Here is a 25,160-nt window from a genome sequence, read left to right as displayed (position 1 = left end):
GGGAAGAAGAAACCCCTTATTAAATGCAAAACTTTGTGTTGGAAGGCTAGAATAACCAGAAGTTTTTTGAAATTAGTGATTGTTGGAGCAAAGGACATGAGTTGAGGACCTGTAAGGTATATTTTGTGATGGGCTTCAGCAAGCCATGGCATAATGGGAAAACATAATATCTAAGATTTACTTGGACCTCTTTATTGTGGCACGTCAGCTGGTGAAAGGAGGGAAAGGTAGAATCTGATCTGTGTGCGCCCCACCCTTACACAACACACTTTTTCTTGCACTGGATGGAATCCAGAGTTAATGTAATACATGTATTGCTTAATAGGAATCCTAATATGCCATACATTTGAGTTAACATTTATTATTAGTTACAATTGAAAATATTAGACACAACAATAAAATTTCTAAATGTTACATAGTCATTGGTATCCAGGATTGATAAGCTCTGATTTAGACTTGTCAAAAAGACTTGACGATATTAGAGGCCAAATGAACAATCTAGGGGAAGAGGCTACCTGATGTGGTATAAAGAGCCCAAGACTGAGTCACAATCTCTAGGTTCTAATCCTGACTCATCTGCAAGTCAGTTCACTTCTCTGGACCTCAGCATGTGCATCTGGACAAGAATGGAGTTGAACCAGCTGATTCCAAAGTTCTGCTTTCACTGTGACATCAGTGGTGGGAGAAATAGGCACATGGTGCCATTGGACCTGTTTTTGTAGATGGTCTACAGGGGAAATTGAGGAACATTTTTCAGGTTTGCAAATGACACCAAGCACAGTGAAATGGCGAATCGGTAGGGTACATGCAAAAGGGGCCAAAGTTCACACCTTCAATCGGAGGTGTCAACCATCTGCCCATACCTCTGCCAGTGCAGCCTGAACCAGATTAAAATGTAATTGGGAGGGGCAGCTAGGTGGCGCAGTGGATAGAGCACCGGCCCTGGAGTCAGGAGTACCTGAGTTCAAATCCGGCCTCAGACACTTAACACTTACTAGCTGTGTGACCATAGGCAAGTCACTTGACCCCAATTGCCTCACTTAAAAAAAAAAAGTAATTGGGAAATACTAACAAACTGGATAAAAAACCAAAACAAAACAAACTGAATAAAAAGACAATAAAGCAGATAATGTGGTTTTCTAAATCAATATGTGCCTTCGGGGTGGGCCTCTCCTGTTTTATGAGTTTGACACCACTGCTTTATACCACCGCCCTGCACTATTCCTCCCACCCCAATATCATCTTATACATAGTAAGTAAACCACTGTGGGTCAAAAACTAATTAGAAACAATGTGCCCTGCCTTCTCTAGGGTTAACAGGGAAAAAAAGCACCATAAGGTATGGAAAAGATAGGAAACAGGAAATGGTTAGACAAGAGGTCTAAGGCACTTAAAAATGGTCATGGAGGGATAGTGCTGGAGAGCCTTGAACTTGGCATCATTGTCCTAGCAGCTGGTCTTTTTGCCTTGGCTTTTCTGGATAGCAGCTGCTTCATGTAACTCAGCTGCTTACAGCTTCTTTTATTGGCCACTCAACTTGAGTGGGTAGCAAAGAACCACATGTCTCAGTCAGTAGGAATTGATATTAATACTTCATATCAAGGTGACCCTGACAATTTCTCATGAACATAAAGTAGGATATAAATACCCTTTAGTATCATGTTCAAATAAATACTCTTTAATATCATATTCATATGTGTTTTTCATATGTGTTTTAATGCTTCATAAACCCATTTGTTTTGATCATTTGAAATTTCAGCTTGTACTGCGATTGAAAATTTTTTTGCATTATCTTAACTGAAAGGTAGATGTCACTGTTTAACTTCAAAATTTTAAGTGTTGTTTAAGGATTGTTAACATGCCAGTGAGGATTCTGGGGAACTGATTTTTAAAATGAGATTTTTAAAATATGATGAAAACCTACTTCCCACCCCTATCCTGCAGAGAGTAAAAATGGAAAAAGCAAATTAGAAATGTTTTTCTGGTAATTATGATAGGGAAGATAAAACTCATTTGGACATACCTTTAGGTTAGTTATGTTTTTAGATGCTGGTGGGTGGGGTAGCTTGGTCAAAATGATTTCAGTTGACTCCGCTTTAACCAGTCCAGAATATTCTGCTGCTTGATTCTTGAAGGTAAAGCCAGTATCATACACACCTTGGCCAGAGCTGTACTAGGTCTGGCTATATAAGACCACCAAGGACCAGCTGAGCTACAGGATGAGGTGCCTCCTGGAGTCTACTAAAGTGTGGAGGGGCAGAAGTCTTGGTCAGTTGAACCAGTACCCACACCATTGAAAGAATTACTTAAGTCTTCAGTTAGGTCAAAGGAAGGGTTATGACCTTTTAGTCTTGATCTAAGTGAAAATGCTTTTTAAAAATAATCTTACAACAAAAATGTTCAGATTCTGAAACTTCAGTCCCATTCCCTCATGCCCCTTGTCACTCCTCCCCACACCTTAATCAATTTGCCCCTCTCTTCCATTTTTCACCTTTCACCCCCAAAACAGAAAAGCAGACAAAGTAGATTGAGTGAGGAGAGGAGAAAGGCTTTGCTATTGATCCAGACTTTTTGTTCACTGTCAACTTAGGGATTATAGAGGGTCAAATCATTTCCTGCCCAAAGCCAGGAATGAGGTATGCATGTGAAATTTGAAGAATGAACTTTTCAAATCTTTAGAAATACACAGTAGCTTGTTTTTTGGCACTTAAAGATATTCATAATAGTTTATATGAGCTTGTTCTAATTTGGAAATTTTATTTTCTAACTTTAAATATACTTTTGAAAACAGTCTGTAGAAGTTGCCTGGTAAAGTATTTGGAAGAAAATAACACTTGCCCTACGTGTAGAATCGTTATTCATCAGAGTCACCCACTGCAATACATTGGGTAAGTACACATTATGAGATAGGAAGCTGTTAGTGCATGGAAATGACTGGTAGCAGCGTATTGGTTTGGTAAAAATTACTCATGTATATACATTTTTTCATATGTATACCTCAATCCTTTTGTGGCTTTTTTTCATATACATATCTCCAAATCCTTTTGTTGTTAATTATTTTATGTCAAGTATTTTGTCCTGGTGTGGATTAAAATACAGGTGTCATTCATATGCCGAGTGCCCTCTTTTCTGTTCTACTGCTTAGGGCATACCACTGTGGGTTATGAAGACTCTTTGTCTAAAGAAATACAAAGTTTCTTCCTTTAAGATGAAGTAATCTCTGCTCACACTCCACAAATATTTATCCAAATAAATAACAATTTAAATTGGAAAATGGAAGTTCTCAGGATGATTTAGCATTTCATATTTTAAAATAAATTGAAAAAATTATTTTTGAGAAGTTAATTTTGACTGAATTTTTTAGGTTTATAATATTTTTTGTGTTTACACAGTATTTAAAACTTAATGTAAAAGGTTCAGTAGGTTCTGACCTTCTAGAAGGACTTTGCTGAGAGCGAGTCCCTTAGGTCTACTTTCCAGAAAGTTGTTCAATAACTAGACCCTTGCCTGCAGTTGCACATGCCTTATTTTCTTACATCCCAGGAAGTGGACAATTCTTAAACCTCTGTCCTTTATTCCTGGTCCTCACTTGAACTTGAGGAATGACAGTGACTGTGTCTTCACATCTGCATTGAGTCGGTCCGTTAGCATTTACCCATTGGCCATAGAATAGTTCATAAGGTACTAGGGCAAGACACATGAGACTCCTACCTTCATTTCCATAACCAATTACTAAATGCAAGGCAGGGCGGGGGTGGGGGTGGGGGTGGGGGGTTAGAGGAGGAGAGGGAGATTTTCTGAGAACCTGCTCAGACACAAATGAGGTCCTTGATATGCAGGGTGCTTTCAGTGTCCATGGCGACACCTGTGGAAGCAGGTACTCTTTAGTTTTTGAAGTCCTTCCACATTAACACCTGCACCTGTCCCTAAGTTTATCTTGTGAATTTGCCCAGCCATTAATTACCTGGTGCTACTGATACTTCTGTCCCAGTACACATCTAGACTCATTGACCTGGATTGCCCAAATTCACCACAAGTCCCATAGATGAATCTACTGTATGACTTGCACGGTTGACTTTTAAACTTCCCAACTGGAAGACTACAATAATAATATCATTGGTGGCAGCAGAAAAGAAAAAGAAAATTGCTTTGTTTTTGATCGGTTAGGTTTTAAGTGGATTTGAGTTCTTCAAAATGGAGATTTTTAGGAAGAGATGGAGAATTAGAAAGAAGATAATGTATCAAAACTAAAGATGGTAGAAATGTAAATTTGTAATTCTCCATACAGATTCAGTACAATTGAATTTTGTTATGCAAGTATTCTCTCTTTAGATATAATGGCTTCTGTATCTTAAAATGTGGTTTTCAAAGAAGATCTTGACTGTGCTTGCCCTCCCAACCATATATGTTTGGCCACAAGTGATACCTTTCTAAAATCTTCTTAAAGAATCATCAAATGTGTCTAGGGGTGAGGAAATGAAAAGTCAGGGAACAGAAGTTAGGATGGGCTAGGATGCTGTCAGAGCATTAAAAATCTACCTTAATTTAGACAACGGAAATGAATTGCTGCTTTTCTGAGTTCTATCTTATGCCTAGGGGTGAGGTGACAGACAGTGGTTAAAGAACAGTCTCTTGAGAAAGAGACTACTGTGAATGTTCCTCCAGCACTTCTTCACTAGGCTAAACATCCATTCTTTGTATGGCATTCTGGTTACTCTTCTCTTAACACCTTTTATCTTATCAATGTTCTTCCGAAGATGTGGCTATCAGGACTGAACACAGCACCACCAATATAGTCTGACTGTGGCAGACTAAAGTGCACTGTCACTTTATTTGTTCAGGACATCCTGCCGTGCTTAATAATACTGTCTGAGATGTGTTAGCTGCTTGGACTGTCCTGTTACACAGTTGAACCATTGAGCTTTCCACTAACCCCTCCGCCTAGTCTTTGTCAGATGAACCATGCCCTACCTATTCTTTGCTTGTAAAGTTAATTCTTCGAACCCAAGTGAACAGAAATGAAGATTATGGCAACAGTGTGGACTTTGGCAGATTACCGCTTTGGAAAATCTTTGTGATCAATTGATTATGTGTTTGGTGCTGGAAAACTGGTGTAGTTTGCAAAGGTTCATCTTTAAAATATTGGTGACAGATTTTTTGTGGCCACGAAAACTCAAAGAAGACAGTCTATCTGGTAGTAGAGGAGTGTTAATTTACATTGTTCAAGAGGTTGTGTACACTGATACATCCATAAATCTTTGGGTGAATTACGCTTTAAAGAAGAGTTTTTAAGTAGATCACAGTAGGACAGAAACTATGTAACATAATCTTAAGAAGTCAGCAGAAACCTTTGTTTCATTAGAAAGATTGGGGATTACTCATAACCTGAAACAACAGTGGATCCCATTAACCAGCAGAGATTTGTATCCCTCTACTCTGCAATTTAATATGCTTGTTGGTAGATAGATGGGGATGGAAGATAAGACTTTTCATCACTTCTTTTGTCTTTGCAGGTTTTCATATTAAGTTAAACCCTTACCTTTGAAAGTACAAATTTGGGTATTATAGGAAAAAAAATCACCTAAATAGAGCTTTTTAAGTTAAACCTACTCTTCTTGATGCAACTAAAAGTTGGCCCGTGCTATTCTTCTCCTTGGTGTTGTACCTATATGTGCTCTATGGGGTATGACTAAGACTTTTGGTTCCAGTGGCAGCTCTTATTGTTGAGGCCTGGTAATTATCAGGTTCTCAAGTTGGGTGTTTTCTGCAGTACTTTCTTTCTTTCTTTCTTTTTTTTTTTTTAGTGAGGCAATTGGGGTTAAGTGACTTGCCCAGGGTCACACAGCTAGTAAGTGTTAAGTGTCTGAGGCCGGATTTGAACTCAGGTCCTCCTGATTCCAGGGCCGGTGCTCTATCCACTGCGCCATCTAGCTGCCCCTGCAGTACTTTCATGGAAGGTATGATGACACTATTGGTTCAGAGTACTTTGTGCATGCCTGAATATTAATAGCAGTAGCATATTGAGAATGGTTTTTAAACAGCTTATTGACATATAACAAGGGTTGAATTCATGTTGCCCAGATCACAAAAGTTTTACTATATCTCATTAAAGTTAGTATATTTCACAAAATTGTATACTAAGAAATTTTTGGCAACTGGCTCTTATATAGCACTTGGCAGCTAGGTATAGTGGATAGAGCACCAAGCTTAAAGTCAGGAAGACTTCAGACACTTATGATTTGTATGACCCTGGGGAAGTCACTTAGTCTCTTCTGTTTGCCTCAGTTTCCTCAACTGTAAAATGAGGATAATCGAAGTACTTAGCTTGCAGGATCGTTGTGATGATAAAATGAGATGTTAACGGTAAAGCACTTACACAAAGTAGGCTCTATATAAATGTTTATTTCCTCTCCCTTCTCTCATGACAATCACACTTTGAAATTAGAACTGAAATCTCACAGGTGATGAATGGTGTTTTTTGTGGTTTTCATAATAAATTTTTGTTGATACCTTACTGGATTTTCTTAAACATCGCTAAAATTTCACCTAGTATCTCTCTTGTCCTTTCAGAGACACCCCCCCCCCCTTGTATATGTGTGTGTGTGTGTGTGTGTGTGTGTATATATATATATATATATCAAAGAAAATTTGTAAGGGGGAAAAATCAACAAAATTTATCAATACTTCAAACAAGTATGGACAAGTGTTCAGTGTCCTATGCCAAAGAGTAGTCCCCTTCATTACTGAAGTTAGTTAATGCTGAGTGTCTTTCACCATGGATAGGTGTACAGAGATTTTCCCAAATAGAAGTGAAGAGCATAGGAATCAGACAGTCATCCAATGACCATCAGAAAACACTGGGGGCTTCATTGTCCGTGATGTCCTGCCAGTGCTATTACAGAACTGTATCAACTCAGGGCATGCCTACTAGTGGAAATTATGGAAGGGCTTTCCAACTCTGGACTGTGATGTGATTCTACATACATATTTCAAGACAATTCTGTTTTTCCCTTTCAGAACCTAGAATAATTTAGAAATTAGATGAGTAAAATGCTCTTTCATATTTTATATCCATAACTCAAATGAATTTTCATGTATGCATGATCCCTAACTTTTATAAAATATTCATTTAACAGTGTGTTCTGAACAAATTATAATTATTAAAAACACAAATGTGTTTATGACTTGTAAATTTTTAAAAATGAAACACATGATGCATCCCATTAGATTCTTCTACAGTGCCAAAAATAGCTGCTTCCAAGTAAATTTAAGTTACAGTTTTACCAAGAAAGCCAAACTTTTGTGATTTTGGTATATTGCTCAATGCAAGATAGAAAAGGAAATTTAAAAGGAACACTGCAAGTGGCATCTTAATGTAATTTCAAGATTTTTTTAATTGCAATTTTGTTTTTGCTTTTTTTTTTTGCCAGTCATGACAGGACAATGCAAGATATTGTTTACAAATTGGTACCAGGCCTCCAAGAAGGTAAGTCTTAGTATGTCAAAATTTAGTTATAAAATAGATATATTACTAATAGAAATGCCATGGAATTTCTTCTCATCAATTTTTTCTCTTGATCTCTGGTGTTAGATTTTTTTTAACCTCTTATAATTTGATATTTAACCGGAACTTGCCACTCTTCTATTATAATCTGTCTTATAATGAAACCTCTATTTTTACTGAAAGACCTTATCTCTAGGATCACTTTGTAGGTGCACAAAAATGTTCTTTTTTGGGTTTCTTCTTGTTAGTCTGACTTCTGCCTATCCTATACCATCCTGTCAGTGTAATTCACCTAGTGTAGGTTCACCTAGTTATATCAGCCTAGTTGTGTTCTCACAGTCCAGCCCAAGAAGCATTCATTACATGATTACTGTCTGCAAGGCTCTGTCTGAGGTGCTAGAACAAAGAAGAAATTCATAGTACCTAGGAAGGTATAGCAGGAAGAGATGGATGGTGTGTGTGTGTGTGTGTGTGTGTGTGTGTGTGTGTGTGTGTGCGCGCGTGCTCGTAGGTACACACACACATCAGTCATTTGTAGAAGATCACTTTGTCTGGTAAATAACCCCTCCCTCATAACAAAGGAAAACAGTTACAGAAAAACAAGTGTGATGAATCTAGGCAACATTAGGGCCCTGAAGTTAAGCAGTCTCAGCCAAGAGAAGGAGGTGTATGTTTCATCCACTGCCCCTGGGGATTATTACTAAAATATCCAGATTTGGGCTCCCTTTAAGTATCTTTCCATTTACACCAGTGTAGTCATTTTGTGTATTCTTTTGGTTCTGCTTATTTCACTTCGCATTTGTTTGTCCCAGCCTGTGCATATTTCTTTGAATTTTTCATATTCTATCACACCCATATATGGTTTTTCCAGATCTCCTGCAGTTACTTGGCTCCCACTTTTTTCTAATTCTTGATTCCCACAAAAAGTGCTACTACAAACATAATACCTTGAGTAAGGAGAGAACACTAACAAGTAGGGATGGAGGTGGAGATCAAGGGCATCTTCCTCTTGGAGAAAACAGTTGAGCTGAATCTTGAAGGAAGCTCGAAATTGTAAGGGGCAAAGATGAAGGAGCATGTTTCCAACTTGGGAAACAGTTTATGTAAAGGTATGGAGATGGGTGGCAGAATACCAAGTTTGTAGAACATTAAGTAAGCCAGTATGGCCAGAATAGAGGGTGAATGGAGAAGATTCATAGGAAATAAGCCTAGAAGGGTAGACTGCAGCTAGGTTATGAAGGCCTTAAATGCCAAGCAGTAGTTTGTCCCTTATCCTTCAGGCAAAAGCAAGGCATGAGGCTTCTTTAGTAGAGTAATGACATGGTAGATTTCATTAAAAAATTAAAAACTGTTGTAGCTATGTGGAGGCTGTGTAGCACAGCTGTTGAGCTATAAACTCCTTAAGAATATACATATAGCATGGTTTATCTGAGGCTAACACAGTGCTCTGCATAGTGTAGATACTTAATAAACGTATGCCTTTTCAATACAGAAATACAGTTTTCAATACAGTTCTGTAGAGTCTCATGTTGCAAATAGGTCTGATCATGTCACTATCCTATTCAATAATCCCAGTGACTTCCTGGTGCCTCCAGGAGCAAATACAAAATGCTCTCTTGGATATTTATATAACCTATATCAGATTGCCTGCTGTCTGGGGGAGGGGGGGAGGGAGGGAGAAAAATTTGAAATTGGAAGTCTTATGTAAACAAATGCTGAAAGCTATCTCTACATGTAACTGGAAAATACTTTAATAAAATACTTTTATTAAAAACAATGCTCGGGGCAGCTAGGTGGTGCAGTGGATAGAGCACCGGCCCTGGAGTCAGGAGCAAATCTGGCCTCAGACATTCGACACTTACTAGCTGTGTGATCCTGGGCAAATCACTTAACCCCAATTGCCTCACCAAAAAAAGAAAAAGCTCTCTTGGGCATTCAAACTCCATCCTGGCTTAGCCCCCTCTACCTTTCCCGTCTTATTACACTTTATTCCTTGACACATGCCCCTCAATCCACTGACACTGGCTTTGTAGGTGTTGCATGAACAAGACACTCCATTTCTCCACTCTGGATATTTTCTCTGGTTTTCCCTCCTCCACTCTGACTGTTGACCTCATTGGCTTCCTTCTGAATCCAGGGCCGGTGCTCTATCCACTGTGCCACCTAGCTGCCCCCGATTCCTTCTTAATTCCAGTGCTCTTTCAATTATTTCCTATTTATCCTTTAATCCATATTCCTTCGGTGGGTTCTGTGTACTTACATCCAGGTCCTATCCCAGAATGGAAGTTAATTCTAAACTCGTACTCTGCATTTCAGCACCGTGCTTCAGCTACCTCTCCTCCCTTTGACTCTATGGCTGTCTTCTCCACACCCCATGGCCCTCTTCTCACATCAGTGAGCTCTTCCCACAGCCTCCATTCTCTGGGCTTCACTGCCTCCATGCCAGTGCCTCCTCCCTACCCCACCCCCTGCTTTTTAACTCCTTTTTATATGTTGTCTTCTCCTGAAATTGAGTTGAGGGGACCCTAGGATTGTAACATCGGGGTGTACAAGCCTTTACACTATCTGTTCTTTGGGCAGTCCAGACCTAGACGTTTCAGAGCCTTTCTCCTCTCAAGTTGGAAAATCTCCCTCACTAGCATGGGAGAGACTTCTTAGATGGATGGCTCTTCTTCAGAGGAGAAAAGACATTTTAGAACAGAAATTTTCCTTTAATTGTAATTTTTGGGATTTGGGGAGAGAAGAAATGATCCCCTTGGGCTTGATCCACTCATGCACTCAGTACTAATGGCCTGATACAGAAGTATTTTCACTCCCTCAGCTTTTGTCAACTGTCCTGTAGAACAGCTGTGAAGTTTTTAACCCTATTCATTTGGAATCAGAGAAGTGTTCTTTGCCTTGTCTGAAAGCTTTATACAAAATGTGGTACTCACCAGCAGCAGTGCTCGTGTCTTTGATGTCTAGATCATTCATTTGTGTCTTTTAGACCTTCTTCAGTATGATCCAGAGGATAAATTTCCTTATTTATATGGCATAGTTTCAGTACTTTTTGTGGTTCATTCTCAGTTCAGCTGAAATCAGAATTTTGTATCATGTGTATATTCCAATAGGCCACTAATCCCATTTTAAAACACTTCATGGGGCACAGGGTTCATTAGACTTGAATTGTATTTAAACGGAAACTACTTTAGAAGGGGATATTGTGTTTTTAAGTTAAGTGACTTGCCCAGGGTCACACAGCTAGTAAGTGTTAAGTGTCTGAGGCCAGATTTGAACTCAGGTACTCCTGACTTCAGGGCCGGTGCTCTATCCACTGCGCCACCTAGCTGCCCTGCTAACTACTAATCTTGCACCCCAGAATCCAAATATAGGAAAATCAAAATCATCAATATTCAATCAAATTCGCGACATTTTTGTTAAATAGACTGACCATTTTATGAACTGAGATTTGCAAAGACATCTATTCTTCAGGCTCTTTCATTTTATCAAATTCCTTTTAGTCAGATCAGCAAAGCTCTAACTATGAGCCATCTGCTAGGACAGGAAAATAATTCTGCTCAGTAGAATGCATTATTAAATTGGTGTTCATTAAATAGGATTTTTATTGTTATTATTCAGGCAGCCAAGAATAGTGTCAAAGAATTTCATTCTTGTACCTATCGAAACACAGTCTTAGTAATAGTAGACTTTATGTTTCTACCCAGGACTGTTGGTCTGATGCCAATACTCTTGAGATGGTAGCAAATACCATTTTGGAAGTTTTCTCAGGAATACACAAGAAAATTTTTTATTTTCTGTGACCTTAAATGGAAGAGATCTGCCTTTTTGCTGTTCATACAACATTTCCATGGACTATGTGTTTATTCCTAGGCACCAATTTAGAAGCTCCACAGCTGTGGCCGATCTGAGGGGTAGCCAGAGATGAAGTTTTAAGGGTTACTTCAAAAGAAGTCAACTAGGCAACAAATAAAAATTTTTGTTATTTTTTTCTAGATTTATAAAATCACCCAAAAAACCCCATTGTTGTATATTGTACATTGTGCATATTTTTTCTGGTTCTGCTTCTTGAAGTATTCCTATGCTTCTCTGTATTCATCATATTCAGTGTTTCTTATAGCACAGTAATATTCTGTTATTCATGTATCACTTTTTTTTTTAACTGGACCCTAGAGAGTAGGCGTCTTTGTTTCCAGTCCTTTGCAATCACACAAAGTGTTGTTATAAATATTTGATGTGTGTTTCTCTTTTGTCGATTGGCTTCTTTGGGGATATATAACTAGCTGTGGGATCTCTGGGGGTCAAAGAGTAATGGATAGCTTAGCTTCTTTGCATTGTTCAAGATTTCTTTCGTGTGTTTCTTTCTACAACCCTTCTAGTATTATTTGTCAATCTTTTGTTATCTGTCAGTTTGATGAGTATGAGGTGAATGAATCTGCCAAATTATTTTGATTTGCATTTTTCTTATTAATGATTTGGAGCATTTTTCAATATGCTTGTTAATGGTTTGCAATTCTTCTTTGGAGATCTGTTTGTTCATATCCTTACACACCACATATCAGTGACTTTTATTGTTATAGTTCTGTGTTATTTCTCTACAAATTTTGGATATCAGTCCGTTGTCAAAGCTATTTGATGCAAATATTTTTTCCCCCAGTTAAATGCTTCCCATTTCATCTTGGTCCTGTTAATTTTGTTCATGCAAAATCTTTTCAATTTCATATGGTTAGGAATTCTTCTCCATAGCAATTGCTATGAAAGGTTCTTTAATTTTTTTTTTTTTTTTTGGTGGGGCACTGGGGGTTAAGTGACTTGCCCAGGGTCACACAGCTAGTAAGTGTCAAGTGTCTGAGGCCGGATTTGAACTTAGGTACTCCTGAATCCAGGGCCAGTGCTTTATCCACTGCGCCACCTAGCTGCCCTGGTTCTTTAATTTCTTAATGGTATGACTTTTTAATTTTCAGGTCTCCATTCTGAGCTTTTTTTAATATATGATGTAAGAAGTTGGCCTAAACCTAATTTCCTCCATACTTTTCCAGTTTTCTCAACAATTTTTGTAAAATAGGGAATTTTTATCTGAGTAATATGTTCTTGGGTTTATCAAACACTGGGTTATTAAATTCACTTTTTTTTCTTCCTTATAGACTATTCCACTGACCCTAATTTTCAGTTTTTCAAACCAAGTACGAAATTTAATGGGTTTGATTTTTTTTTTTAAACTGCTTTAAAGCATTATCCAAAGGTTTGTGAAGAATCTCTTAAAACTGAATTCATCTTCCAAGCTGTGCTGCTATGAGCTCAGATTTTCTTGTGGAAGGACCTTGGTCATGGTACTGTCAACCTAATAGGCACATGTGAACACTCCTTTTACCAATTTAAAGATAAAATTGCTTGCTGACTAATCTCCATATTATTTTGTCCTGGTTTTTTTTTTTGATTCCAAATGATCTTCCCTTCCACCACATTCTGTTCCAAGACACCTGTTCTTAGACAGCTGCAGATAATTTTATTTTTATTTAGGGAAGCTTGCAGGTTATTTATTTGCATAATCAATCCTTGGTTTTCTCCTAGTACCCTCTATTGGGGTTTAACAGTCATAGAATTTTAGAACTGAACCTATTTCTTTTTTTTTTTTTAATTTCTTTTTTTTTTTTTTTTTTTTAGTGAGGCAATTGGGGTTAAGTGACTTGCCCAGGGTCACACAGCTAGTAAGCATTAAGTGTCTGAGGTCGGATTTGAACTCAGGTACTCCTGACTTCAGGGCCAGTGCTCTATCCACTGGGCTACCTAGCTGCCCCTGAACCTATTTCTTAATGGTTTATTTATTATGGGCCAGATGACAGTTCTTTTTCTTTATTATTTGGTTTCTGAGCTTTATTGTGGCAGAAAGGAGTCTATTTGGCAATCATGTTACACTTTGGGATATATCTTTTTTTTATTCATTTTGAACTTAAATATAAAAAATACCTCCTCCCCCCCAAAATTTCCATGTACACTGCACAATATATAAAGAGGATCCTATATAAAATCATCAATTTCCATTTCACATTGTTTGCCTTTTATTTTGAAAACTGTAATGAATGCTACACATCATTTTCAAAGCTACCCGGCTTTTCTGTGTTTTCTTCTAAGTTTTCTTTTGTTCTCTGCTGTATGCTTTTTTCTCCCTTCCTCCCTACCCCACCCTAGACAAGGCTACAATTAGACACAAATATTTCTATATATGTAAAACCCCACTGTACTGGTGTTTATCAGTTCTTTTTATAGCATCTTCTTTCATGGGGTCTTTGTAATTGATTTGAGTATTTGTAATACTCAGAATGACATTCAAAATTGCTCTTAGAACAGTATTGCTTTTACTGTGTACAATGTTCTCTTTGTTCTGCTCATTTCACATTTCATTATTTCATGCAAGTCTTTCCATGTTTTTCTAAAATCATCCAGCTCATCATTTTTATAGCACAGCCACTCCCCAATTGACAGGCATCCTCTCAGTTTCCAGCATCTCTTGAGCAGACCTGCAACTAGGTCCTCCTGTTCCCTCTCCCCTTTTAGGAGCACTCACTACCTAGATTCAGCATCTAGGTAAGTGTTTCAATTTGACTTCCCAAGTAGCAAAAGGTTTTGTGCAAAGCTAACTACTTTCTAGCAGTGTGCCACCAATGTATCAGCTGATATACCATATACCTCACAAAGGGTTGTTAACTACTTATTTCTACTAACCTTTATTTTTTTTCCCTGACAGTGTATTTAGTTGGGGGTAGGCGAGTGTTTGTGTGGGGGGTGTCTTCCTCTGTATGTGCAGATTGCGATATTTTTAAATTAATAAAAAATATTAAAGATAGGAAGGTAAAGGCTCTAAATTATTAGGGACATTTCTCATGTGCATCTTTATTTTTAACTGTGACCTGTTCTCTTGCCTTTGAGAAACAGATATGATTATCAGCTGGATGCATGAGAGAAAGTTTTATTACTACAATAATAAGACTATTTGAGCCACTTAGATTCTAACTTTGCATTCTCTGAAATTTGTCAGTGGATAAAAACCTTTACTAACACACCATCTGATATATAGGGTACATTTTCAGAACAGCAAGCTTACTGTATGTGGCTTTCCTTAGTAAACATCAAAACAAAGGGAAGAATGAAAAACAGGGGCACCTGATAATTCACAAGCTGTCTGGCTGAATAATTGACAGTTGACTACATACATAGCGAGTTGGCAGCCTTTGTGTTGTCTCTGAATTTTCCCTTTTAATGAATGTTAGGGGCCCATGAAAGTAAAAATTTGTGAAAAAGACTAGAACGAACAAATAACCCCTGATTAGCCAGTAAATTACTATATTACACAAAGTAGGTGCTTAGTAATCCTGATTGAATGGGGTGGCACAGAAGGAGGTTGTTAGTAGGTGTTTTTAACAAACAGCTGTTTGTCACTTGTATCTCCAGTTAAAACTTTTTGAACTCTTTGAATTATCTGAACTGTTAGGCATGCAGTATGGGAAGGGCACAGGGTGGAATTTATGGACATTCGATTGGAAGCATATCATTTTAGACCCGGAAGACAGGTGGATCACCTCAGCCCACTCCCCTCATTTTAGAGAGGGGAAGAGGTTTGTAGTAGTCACACAATGACTGCTTTGTTTAATTTTATTTTTATTTAAGGAGGCTCACAGGTTCTTCATTTGCATAGTCAGGCTCTGGTTCCATTCAGCACCAAACCCAAACCCGCTCAGGAGTGGCTCACAGTTCTGTTTTGGTATAAAATCTTACTATTGATGGGTCAAAGTTTTAGTATGATAAAAACATTCTATTGGCCTTGTTCAAATAAAAGATAAATGTTGTTTTTAATAGCGGAAATGAGGAAACAGAGGGAATTCTATCACAAATTGGGCATGGAAGTGCCAGGAGATATCAAAGGGGAGACTTGCTCTGCAAAGCAGCACTTAGACTCACATCGGAATGGTAAGTCATCTTTTCTAACTAGTTATTGTGTACATCAGTGATTATTAATAATTAATTAAATTGTTAAAAGAAGCTTTACTTGACACATTTTGTTTTTAGTGTTCTGTATTCTAACATAACATATTTCTTTCAATATTTGTGAGTAATAATGAAGCTTGGTACAAATATTGACATGTGAAGACAGATAATGAGAATGAAGAAACATTTTTTCATGAAGGCCAGGAAATATAGAGGTTGGGGATAAAAAGATTGTTTACCCTGGCATACATTTTCCACATAGAAAATGGAGAGAGGGAGGCTATTATAACAACCAGCATTTTGTCAGAGTATATATCACAGGAAGAGGAAATGCATAGAATTGGGTGAGAGAGAGTGAGTGGGGAAGTGTGTTTCAGAACAGATATTTTCAGAGAAGAGGAAGTTTGTCTCCTTAATCTGTTGTACCTGAAGTTCCTATATCCCTTGTGACTGAAGCAACAGATACTAATTCCTCTTCTTTCTGAAATCTCTTTTCTGAACTGGTTCAGGTTATTTTACCCTCCAGCCTTCACATTTCACCCACTGACCTCTGAATTCCAAGTTCTGGCTTTTCCTGTTCCCTGAACTGATTTGACTTCTTGGTTTCAGATATATGTTGTACTTGGATTCTGTCACACTTCCCCCCTTCCCAAACACTTTCTGCCATAGTCGTCATCTCCAGGTGTCTTGGTTATTAACCAACTTACCTCTCTCCTACCCCCTATCTAGACACACACACACACACACACACACACACACCCTTCTTAGTTGGATGGCATCTTGGAGATCACCTAGTTTGACCCAAACCTAAATAAAAATAACCAACAAGTTACCCTTTGCTTGAAATCTAGCCCTTGCTCGAAGATCACAAGTGCAGGGAACCCACTTTGAGATTGTGCTTAATTATTGGGAATTTGTTTCTGGCTTCAAGACTAAATTTACTTCTTTGCAACTTCTACCCATTTTTTATAGTTTTACCTTCTGAGAGCAGAACTTGTCTAATCCTTCCATGTGATATCATTTGAAGACCACAGTTACCTCCTCTTTCACCCCAAGCCTTACTTTTTGTGGGTCAAACATCCCCAGATTTTTTAACTTGTAGGAAATCAACTTGAGACCTTTAAACATCCTGGTGATGCTCTTCTGGATACTGTAAGCTTATAAATGTCCTCCCTAAAACAGTGCCCAGAATTGTATATAACACTAAATTTCTGATTAAAGCAGAGGCCAATGGAATTGTTTCCTATTACCTCCCTGGTCCTAAGAAGGATACCTTTCGACAGTTTTCTGATCACTAGGTATTTTTTAGGGCTTATTTACAAGGAACAAGAGAATAGACATATTAGACTTATGGGGGGGGGGCTATTATGTTTCAGACTGAGTGGCTCCTTTTCTTTCTAACTTGATCCTTAACTAAAACTCTTTAAATCTAGGCCCAGTTCATCTTTCTTCTCCATGGCCCCAAATGAGAATGGTTGACCCTTTAAAAAAAAATACACAATTTAAGGATTTGCCCATCTGAAGTCTTTGAATCAGGTTTATTGGCTCATTTTCACAGTCCCAGTTCAATCTTAGCCAGTCTGGATGCCTAATGCCCTGGGAGCCTTGTGACGTTTCACTTTATTATTTGTAATACTTAGTTAATTAACATCTCCCTCCTCCTCCAAAAAGAAAGCCAGATAAATACAAATCAGCTACTGTGTTCCCATCACTTCAAAACTATAGGTGATCAGACTGATCTATCAATAATTTTGTGATCCCATCCTTGTGGGTACAGATTACTAGCCTTTATTAAAGACACTTCTTGTTCTGTTCTTACCTCTCTTTTCCCATAAATCATCTGTAGAGGATTCACCCCACATCTGGAGTCCTTCCTGTGGTTCAAGAATGTCAGTATGGATATAGTTGTGTGTATGAATTTGCTGGTCATAGATAAAGATTTCACATTAAAAGTACTAACCATGAAATTAACCTGTGACTCAGTTCTCAGCCCTCTGTGCTCTCCTTTCCACCACCACCACCTTCCCTACAGAAGTTGAAAGGGCCATGGAGAACCAAAGGCTGGTTTTTATTTTTACCCATTTCAAGGACTGCCCTGACCACCAGATTCATAACTTGATGTCACCTTCTGGTGATAAGCCTCTCTGTACTTAGCAAGACAAACATATTCAGAGCCTTTCCTTCTTGATGAAATCTTCAGGAGAGTGTGCCTACTGGCTTAGCTTCCAAGAACCAAAGGTGGGCCCTTCCATGTTATAGTGAGGTCTTGGAGTAAGACTTTTTCTTTCAGAGGCTCACCTCAAAAAAAGTCAGTCATTGAGTTTTATGGGTAGAAGAAGTCACTTCCTTTTTAAAAAACCAAGTTTCATAGACACCTTTTGTTTTTAATCACAAAAATTTCTCCTGGTATCCCTACCTTTCCCCTGTAAGAGAGCTATCCCATATGACATAGTTCTTAAATAAAAAGAAAAAGGAGATAAAAAATCAACAGAAGTGTCAAAGAATTTTCTGGGCAATGGGGTGAAGCTTCTAAGAACGTGAGGATGAAGGAAAAGTGGTAGACTTATACAGATGAGTAATAACCTCTTTGATTTCACCATGGTAAGATGGGAATGCTCTTCAGCCTCCACCATCACATGCCCACTTAGAAAGATGAAGGGTCTTGTCTAGGCCACCAAGGAAGTCTGTCCTTCTCAGGTAGTCTAAATCTTAATTGACTTTGATTAATATTACACACATGCTCTCCAGTTACTATAGTACTAAATGCATTGATAATCTTCATTGACACATGAAATGAGCTAAATTGAGAACACATATGGATTTTTCCTTTTGGTTAAGTAACTGAATCCTGGTAAAAATGATCTAGTTTAAGAAGGCCATGCTTTTTTAGAATACACTGCAGCTATTTATCTGCCTTTGACTTTGCATGCATTCTATATTCAAATACTCTGCTGAATACTAAATTTTATTTAGACCTTAAGTGTTTTGATATCACTTTGAGTTACACTGAATAGACTAGAATAATGAACAAGACATTTTGTATTTCATCAGTAAAATATTTACCTTTGTATTAAAAGGTGAAACAAAAGCCGATGACAGTTCCAACAAAGAAACATCAGAAGAAAAACAAGAAGAGGATAATGACTATCACAGAAGTGATGAACAGGTAGTTTATCTTTCCATCAATATTAATGTCTAAAATGCTCTTGTGTTGGTATTTGTGTTTCTGGATATGTAACATTTAGCATATTTTAAAAGTTCATAAGCACCCTGGGAGCCTGTGGCTTTACTCCAATATGTTTTGTTTTTAAAAGGTAATGACAAAGTCATCTGCATATTGACTTCACAAAAGCATTTTATCCCATCACTAGGCCTAGACTCAGGTGGATTTTAAAGAGAATTAGCTGTTCAATGAGTATCCTAAAATTTTTAGGATTTGTTATATGATGTGCCAAGTTTAGGTGTTCTTATGGAGCTCACTATAGTAAAGGAATACGTAGATACAGATAACTCTAATATTGAACATTACTTGATAATCACATTAGATCGCTATGTCAGGTCAGATGAGGATTGCTTTCTGGAAGACATGACATTTGAGTTGACCTCCAAACAATGAGTAATTATTCAATAGGTGGCAAGAGATAAGGGCGGGCATTCTAGCTGTGCATAACAGGAGGGCAAAAGCCCAGGAGTCGGTGGTAGAAACTTATAAAGTCTAGATCAGATTTCTTAACCTTGTTTGTATTATGGACCCCTTTGGCAGTCTTTTGAAACCTATGGACTCCCTTCTCAGAACAGCATTTTTAAATGAATGAAATGACCACATAGGGTAACAACAGAAACCAGTGTATTGAAATGCACTTTTCGAAGTGTTTAAAAATACATAGACCCCAGGTTGAGAACCCCTGGTCTAGCATAATAGGAATGGAGACTAGAAAGATTGGTTATAGACAGGAGGGAACTACTGGAGCTTTTTGAACAGAGGATCAAGATAATTACACATTTTACAAACAAATATTATTCTTACACCAGTTTAAAGGATGGTTTGGAGGGGGAAAGAGGCCTTGCACATAATACGCATGTAATAAATGTTTGTTGGATCAGATGCAGGAAAGCATGTTGGAAGGTTGTTGCTATTGTCTGAGTGGACGGGGCAGCTGGAGTGCGAATAGAGGAGGACTTTAATGCAAGATAGGTAGGAGTGTGCTAGAGCCAGCTTTTTAAACTGTCTCTTGGATTTAGAGAGCAAGAGTCAATTGCTAAATTTTCAGTGTGATACACTTTGGAAATTGGCAAATGCTACAAATCAGAATTTGATTTAATGTTCCATTGATTGTCTAGCCCAGGGCTTCTTAAACTTTTTCCATTCAAGACCCCTTTTTGCCTGAGAAATTCTTATGCAACCCTGGGTATATAGGTACATAAAATAGATTTACATAACCTTTTACTGTTGCCAGATATTTTGTAAACACCCCCCCCCACACACACACACACACTCAATTATGCAACCCCATATGGGGTCTCGACCCACAATTTAAGAAGTTTTGGTCTAGACCTAAGAACGTGATGAAAAAAAATGTTAATAATACAAATTAACCTTAAAGGTGTGCCACATATACAGTGTTGGTTATTGGTTTGTTGTTGTTGTTGTTGTTGTTGTTGAAAGCTGATTGTTAAACATTTATCTGCACACCCCTGAAGATAGGTTACAGAAGTTGAAGAAACAGGGTCCTGGAATTGATGGGATATAAGAAGGGAATCTTGAAAGATAACCCCAGAGTTACAGATACAAGAAACTGGATGGTCCTTACACAAACAGAAGTCAAGAAATAGGAAGAAGGAATAGGTTTAAAGATAAAGAAAATTAATTCTGTTTGGTCCATGTTCAGTTCCAGTAGCCAATAGAGCATATAGGAAGAGATTTCCTCTAGATAAAGATGCAAATCTAGTTTCTGAAGAGAATTTGAGATACTCGTGATTCATCTTGAATAGAGGTCGTGGTTAACAATAAGATTGCCATGGGAGAAAATATTAAGACCAACAAGAAGAGGGCTGAAGGCAGACCCTTGAGGAACACGAAGAAAATGAGGAAGGTATCAAGGAGACAGAGGAGAGAGTATAGTAGCTCTGAAGTCCTGGAGCACTGACTAGTCAGCAGTGTCACAAGGATCATGACTGAAGAAAGGCCTTTGGATTTGGGGTTGAGAACAGATGGCTGACCCTTTAGGAACCCATCTCATTAGGTTGGTAGAAATAAGAGCATGAGGGCAGGGGGTTGGAAAAATAGAGTGCAGTGAGGAAGAAGAGGAATTAGATGTTTTTCAAGTTCAACTATAAAGGAGGGGGGCAGCTAGGTGGCACAGTGGATAGAGCACCGGCCCTGGAGTCAGGAGTACCTGAGTTCAAATCCGGCCTCAGACACTTAATACTTACTAGCTGTGTGACCCTGGGCAAGTCACTTAACCCCAATTGCCTCACTAAAAAAACAAAAAACAAAAAAACAATAAAGGACAGAATAGATATAAGACAGCAGCCAGTTAGGTAGCTAGGAGGTTCAAGGAAGACTTTGCTAGGTTTGGAGGGACCTGAGCATGTTCTTGGAGTCAGATATGGAGAGGGGAGACAGGTCTTAGAGAAGGCTGGAGGAAAGGGATCAGTGGTGGAGTTGGAATGGCTGAGTCTTAGGAGGAGTAGGGATACCTTCTATCTCATGCTGCTTTTCTGAAAGATATGGAGTACAGAAGCTGGGAACTAATGTTGATCTATTCTTTTGACCCTAGATATAATCTTGGCCTATACTCCTTTACTCAGGAAAACCTAGGTTCTAAACCAGCCTGAGACATTTACTAACTGGGTGACCTTGGGGAAGTCATTTAACCCCACTGTGCCTCAGGTTCTTCATCTGTAAAATGGGGGTGATAATAGCACCTACCTCACAGGGCTGTTGTGAGGGTCCAGTGAGATATTGTGTGTAAAGTGCTTTGCAAACTTTAAAGTACTATATAAATGTGAGCTATTGTTGCTACCTTCTAGGAGATCGTTTCCCAAATTTTCTGTGGACCCTGTTGGGATTTTTTGCACAATATAAATAAGGATTTTGTGAGAAAAATTTTATGTTAGTGGTACTTTTCCCTCAAATATTAAATATGAAATACTCATTTTGTAATTTTTTTTGTTACAAGAAATAGAATTTTGTTTTTCTTCAAGATTTCCCTAACTTTTTTTGATCCTGGAGGTATTCCTTACAATGAATCCCCCTGTATTTATAGACTCTATCAATATATTTCATTTCAAGCCCCAAAATATTCAATGGCCAAATAAGGGAAATGACTGTTCTGGGAAATAGGGAAATAATTCATGTGATTATGAACATAATCAGAGTACAGAAATCCATATATTTCTAAAGATGCTGATGGTACTACATGCATACAGAACAGAATGGTTTTCTTTTGTGAAATAAACACAGCCCTTTGGATTAATGATTAGCTTCAAGCAAACTAAAGCCATATCAGTCTTCATTAAGGGAAAAAAACTTACAAAATATTTTAAAGTAGGAGTTTTTCAGAACTAAAAGCACTCATTTCTTTTTGTCTGTCTGGTCATATTATTTAGTGATACACAAAGAAATAGAAATCTAAATCAGGAAAGATTGTGATTCTGGGGTAAGTCATAAAGCACGATATTGTAGCACTCCAAATCTGGGTCTCTCTAAAGCATAATGATTGAGTCTTAGAAAGAAGATAGGTACATCTTCTCGAATGGCTCCTTTACCTTCTTCTTTGAGTCTACTTTGATGGAGCCAGTCTACATGGTGGGGGCCTTCCTGATGTTTTGTGGATGCCAGCAGAACATATGGGCTATCTACATCCGTTATCTCTTGTTCTTATTGTGTAACCAACCCATCTTGTTTTCCCTGGTGACTTCTTTTCCCCTGCTTCCCTTGCATAATTCTTAGTTGGGAATGTGTTGAAGCCTATTCATGCCAACCATGTACCCCCCTCTCCATGGCTCTCTGGTTATCCTCCACCTCAGTTTTTTGAAGACTGTGGTATTCATAACTTGTGACTATACAGCGTCACTGAACAGAAATTTGTGGCTAACACGATGGACTTTTGGTAACCTTCCTTTTTTCTGAGAGTTGGGGTACTATGGCTGTGGAATGTTATGTATGCTGTTAGACATGATCAATATATCAGTGATTTTGTTGGTTGTTACAAAGGAAGGCTCTCTGAGTGGGGGTGGTGGGGAGGTGGGTATATTGGGAAATGAATGTGGTGTAAAAAACAAAACCTTCAATAAATTTTTTTAAAAAGATGGACTTTTGTTTTGGAGAGAAGCTTGTGGTCATTAGAGCAATTCAGTTTCCCTAAGAATACTCTCTTCCTTCTACTCAGTACCTGGACTCAGCACATTCACTGTGCAAGATGTGCTCAGATGGACCAACTCTATGGTTTGTCCATTTGACTGCATATAAAATCTGGACAATAAGCATTCTTCATCCATTTCATTTGTCCTATGTACATAATCAGGCCAAATTCTCTTGAGTGATTATGGATCTAATTGAAGAGGCTGTGCAGTATTTCTGGGCTTGATAAAATCAGCAGGATGTCATTTGCACACAAGAACATCTGGAAGACCTGAGTCATCAATAGGGAATCCTGTTTTCCTTTGTACCATGCACACAACATCCTTTATGATGGTGGCAAAACACCTTTGATGAACTGGACATGTTTTCCCATTTTATGCTATGATTGATATTAATGGGTCAAAGAAGTTATTTCTTGTTAAAATTTTCAAGGAACATTATATAATTTGGGGCATCTTTTTGTAGGAGAGCCTTTAATTTAAGCCAGTACTTGACTCAATCATACTGCTTTTTTTAAAAAGCCAACAAACCATAAACACAGTGGGATCTTGTATTCTTTGTGATATTCAGTTAAGTGTAAGATTATAAGGATGTGTTCTACTGTACAATGTTATTAGCAAAAACTTTCCTAGTTCCTCATTTTTTTCATCGAGGATGCCCTCAGTGTTTTTATAAGTTATTTTCATTAAAAAATTTGTAGAAATGGAAAAAGGCAGCACATGGGTCAATAGTTGTTAATATTTTCTCATTCATCTTTTTTTTTTTTCCCCTTCTTTGCGGGGCAGTGAGGGTTAAGTGACTTGTCCAGGGTCACACAGCTAGTAAGTGTCAAGTGTATGAGACCAGATATGAACTCAGGTCTTCCTGAATCTGGGGCCAGTGCTCTATCCACTGGGCCACCTAGCTGCCCCCATTCATCTTTTTTACATAATAATAAGATCTGAACTTCTTATCAAGCTTTTGTTTTCCTCTCCTTTTTGAAACACCTTGAAATCGATACTTTAACACTTCAGAAGTGTGACCCTCCCACCTTTTGACCTCTTTGTGTGTGCCTGATGATCCAGGTGCTCTTCCTTTGATTATATTCTTTATTAATGTTACTACTTTCTTATGTGGTAGCACATCAAAGGCTGCACTGTCTAAATGTTATGGCTTTACTGTCATTTTGTAGTGAAAATAATTTGTTATTATAAAAGCTTTACATCTATTTTCCATTTTTCATCTACTTTTTTAACTTTTAATTTTTTTCCTTAAACTGGTCAAGATGACTATGCTTAGTCAAGTTTCTCACCAAACTTTTACTCCAAAGTTGTTTTCCCCTCCACTGATTGTTGCTATTTTGTGAGGCAGTGCTTCTTGTAAGCTTAAACATCCTTCTAAAATCTTACAGATTAGTCTATTTTATAAAAGAGTGTTGCCCTTAATGATTGTATCTCTGTGCTTTTCAAGGAGAACAAGGTGATTTGTAGGCCTTTTTGTTTTGGGTTTTTTGTCAATTTATTGACATGGATTAAGTTTTTTTAAGGAAATGGTAAATGTCTAGGTCAATGTCTGTTCTTTATCCAGTCCCCATTTTTTGAGACATGAGTAATTTGTTTAAGTGGTTGAGTTGCTTCAGTTTTATGTCATATCTTCATTTCATTTTTATCCTTTTTTCTAATTTGATACTGATTTTGTTTTTGCTAAATTGGTGGCCTGACTCTATACAGATGAATGATTTAGAAATAATCCACGTCAGTAACTAATATTAAAATATCTTTGCTTCATGTGTTTCTGTGAATCATGTTTGACATTAAATAGCATGGTAATATCAATAGTAATAAAATACCAAAAGCAAGCCCATTAGTGTGTTTTCTTCAGTATGTCTTTACTGGGAAGAAAATAGACTGATATAAACTGATCCGAAAGGAAACAATAAGCTAGGAAGTGAAAAATATACATCCCATGGCTTACACAGTTGTGAACTTTTCGGACAGTCTACTAAGTAGGCAGACCAGTCAGTGTAGCAGTTAACACTAAAAATGGACTTGTTCTTTGTTTAAAAAAAAATACAAATTCAGCAGCCAATAGGATAGAGGTAGAAAAACTGCAAAAGCAGGTTTGATATGGTTTATAGCTTTAACCACTGTTAATGCAAATGGTGTAGAGAAGATTACTGCATAGAGCACTTCATCTGGTTCCCTCTGTAAATAACAGCAGCACAATATATGCCATATATTTTGAAATGTAAATCTGCATAGTAGAATTCAGACTGAATTTTCTGCCCTGTCACTGCTATTATGCCTGCAGATTCCCCCCATTCTTGTTCTC

At 37.8% G+C, this 25,160-nt stretch overlaps 1 protein-coding gene across 5 annotated transcripts in view; it reads left to right on the top strand.

Annotated features, from left to right (window-relative positions):
- The window catches only part of PCGF3 (polycomb group ring finger 3), a 129,940-nt gene that overhangs the window by 80,355 nt on the left and 24,425 nt on the right, over window positions 1-25,160 (top strand). For all 5 annotated transcript variants that reach the window (XM_043970584.1, XM_043970583.1, XM_043970582.1 and 2 more), the window contains 4 exons: window positions 2,792-2,888; window positions 7,431-7,486; window positions 15,356-15,466; window positions 18,562-18,650. In XM_043970584.1, the coding sequence (XP_043826519.1) occupies window positions 2,792-2,888; window positions 7,431-7,486; window positions 15,356-15,466; window positions 18,562-18,650 (353 nt within the window). The remainder of the gene's footprint in view (window positions 1-2,791; window positions 2,889-7,430; window positions 7,487-15,355; window positions 15,467-18,561; window positions 18,651-25,160) is intronic.

The sequence above is a fragment of the Dromiciops gliroides genome, chromosome 6, assembly GCF_019393635.1.
Source record: "Dromiciops gliroides isolate mDroGli1 chromosome 6, mDroGli1.pri, whole genome shotgun sequence".
Taxonomy (NCBI): domain Eukaryota; kingdom Metazoa; phylum Chordata; class Mammalia; order Microbiotheria; family Microbiotheriidae; genus Dromiciops; species Dromiciops gliroides.
This window is presented reverse-complemented; position numbering and strand designations above follow the sequence as displayed.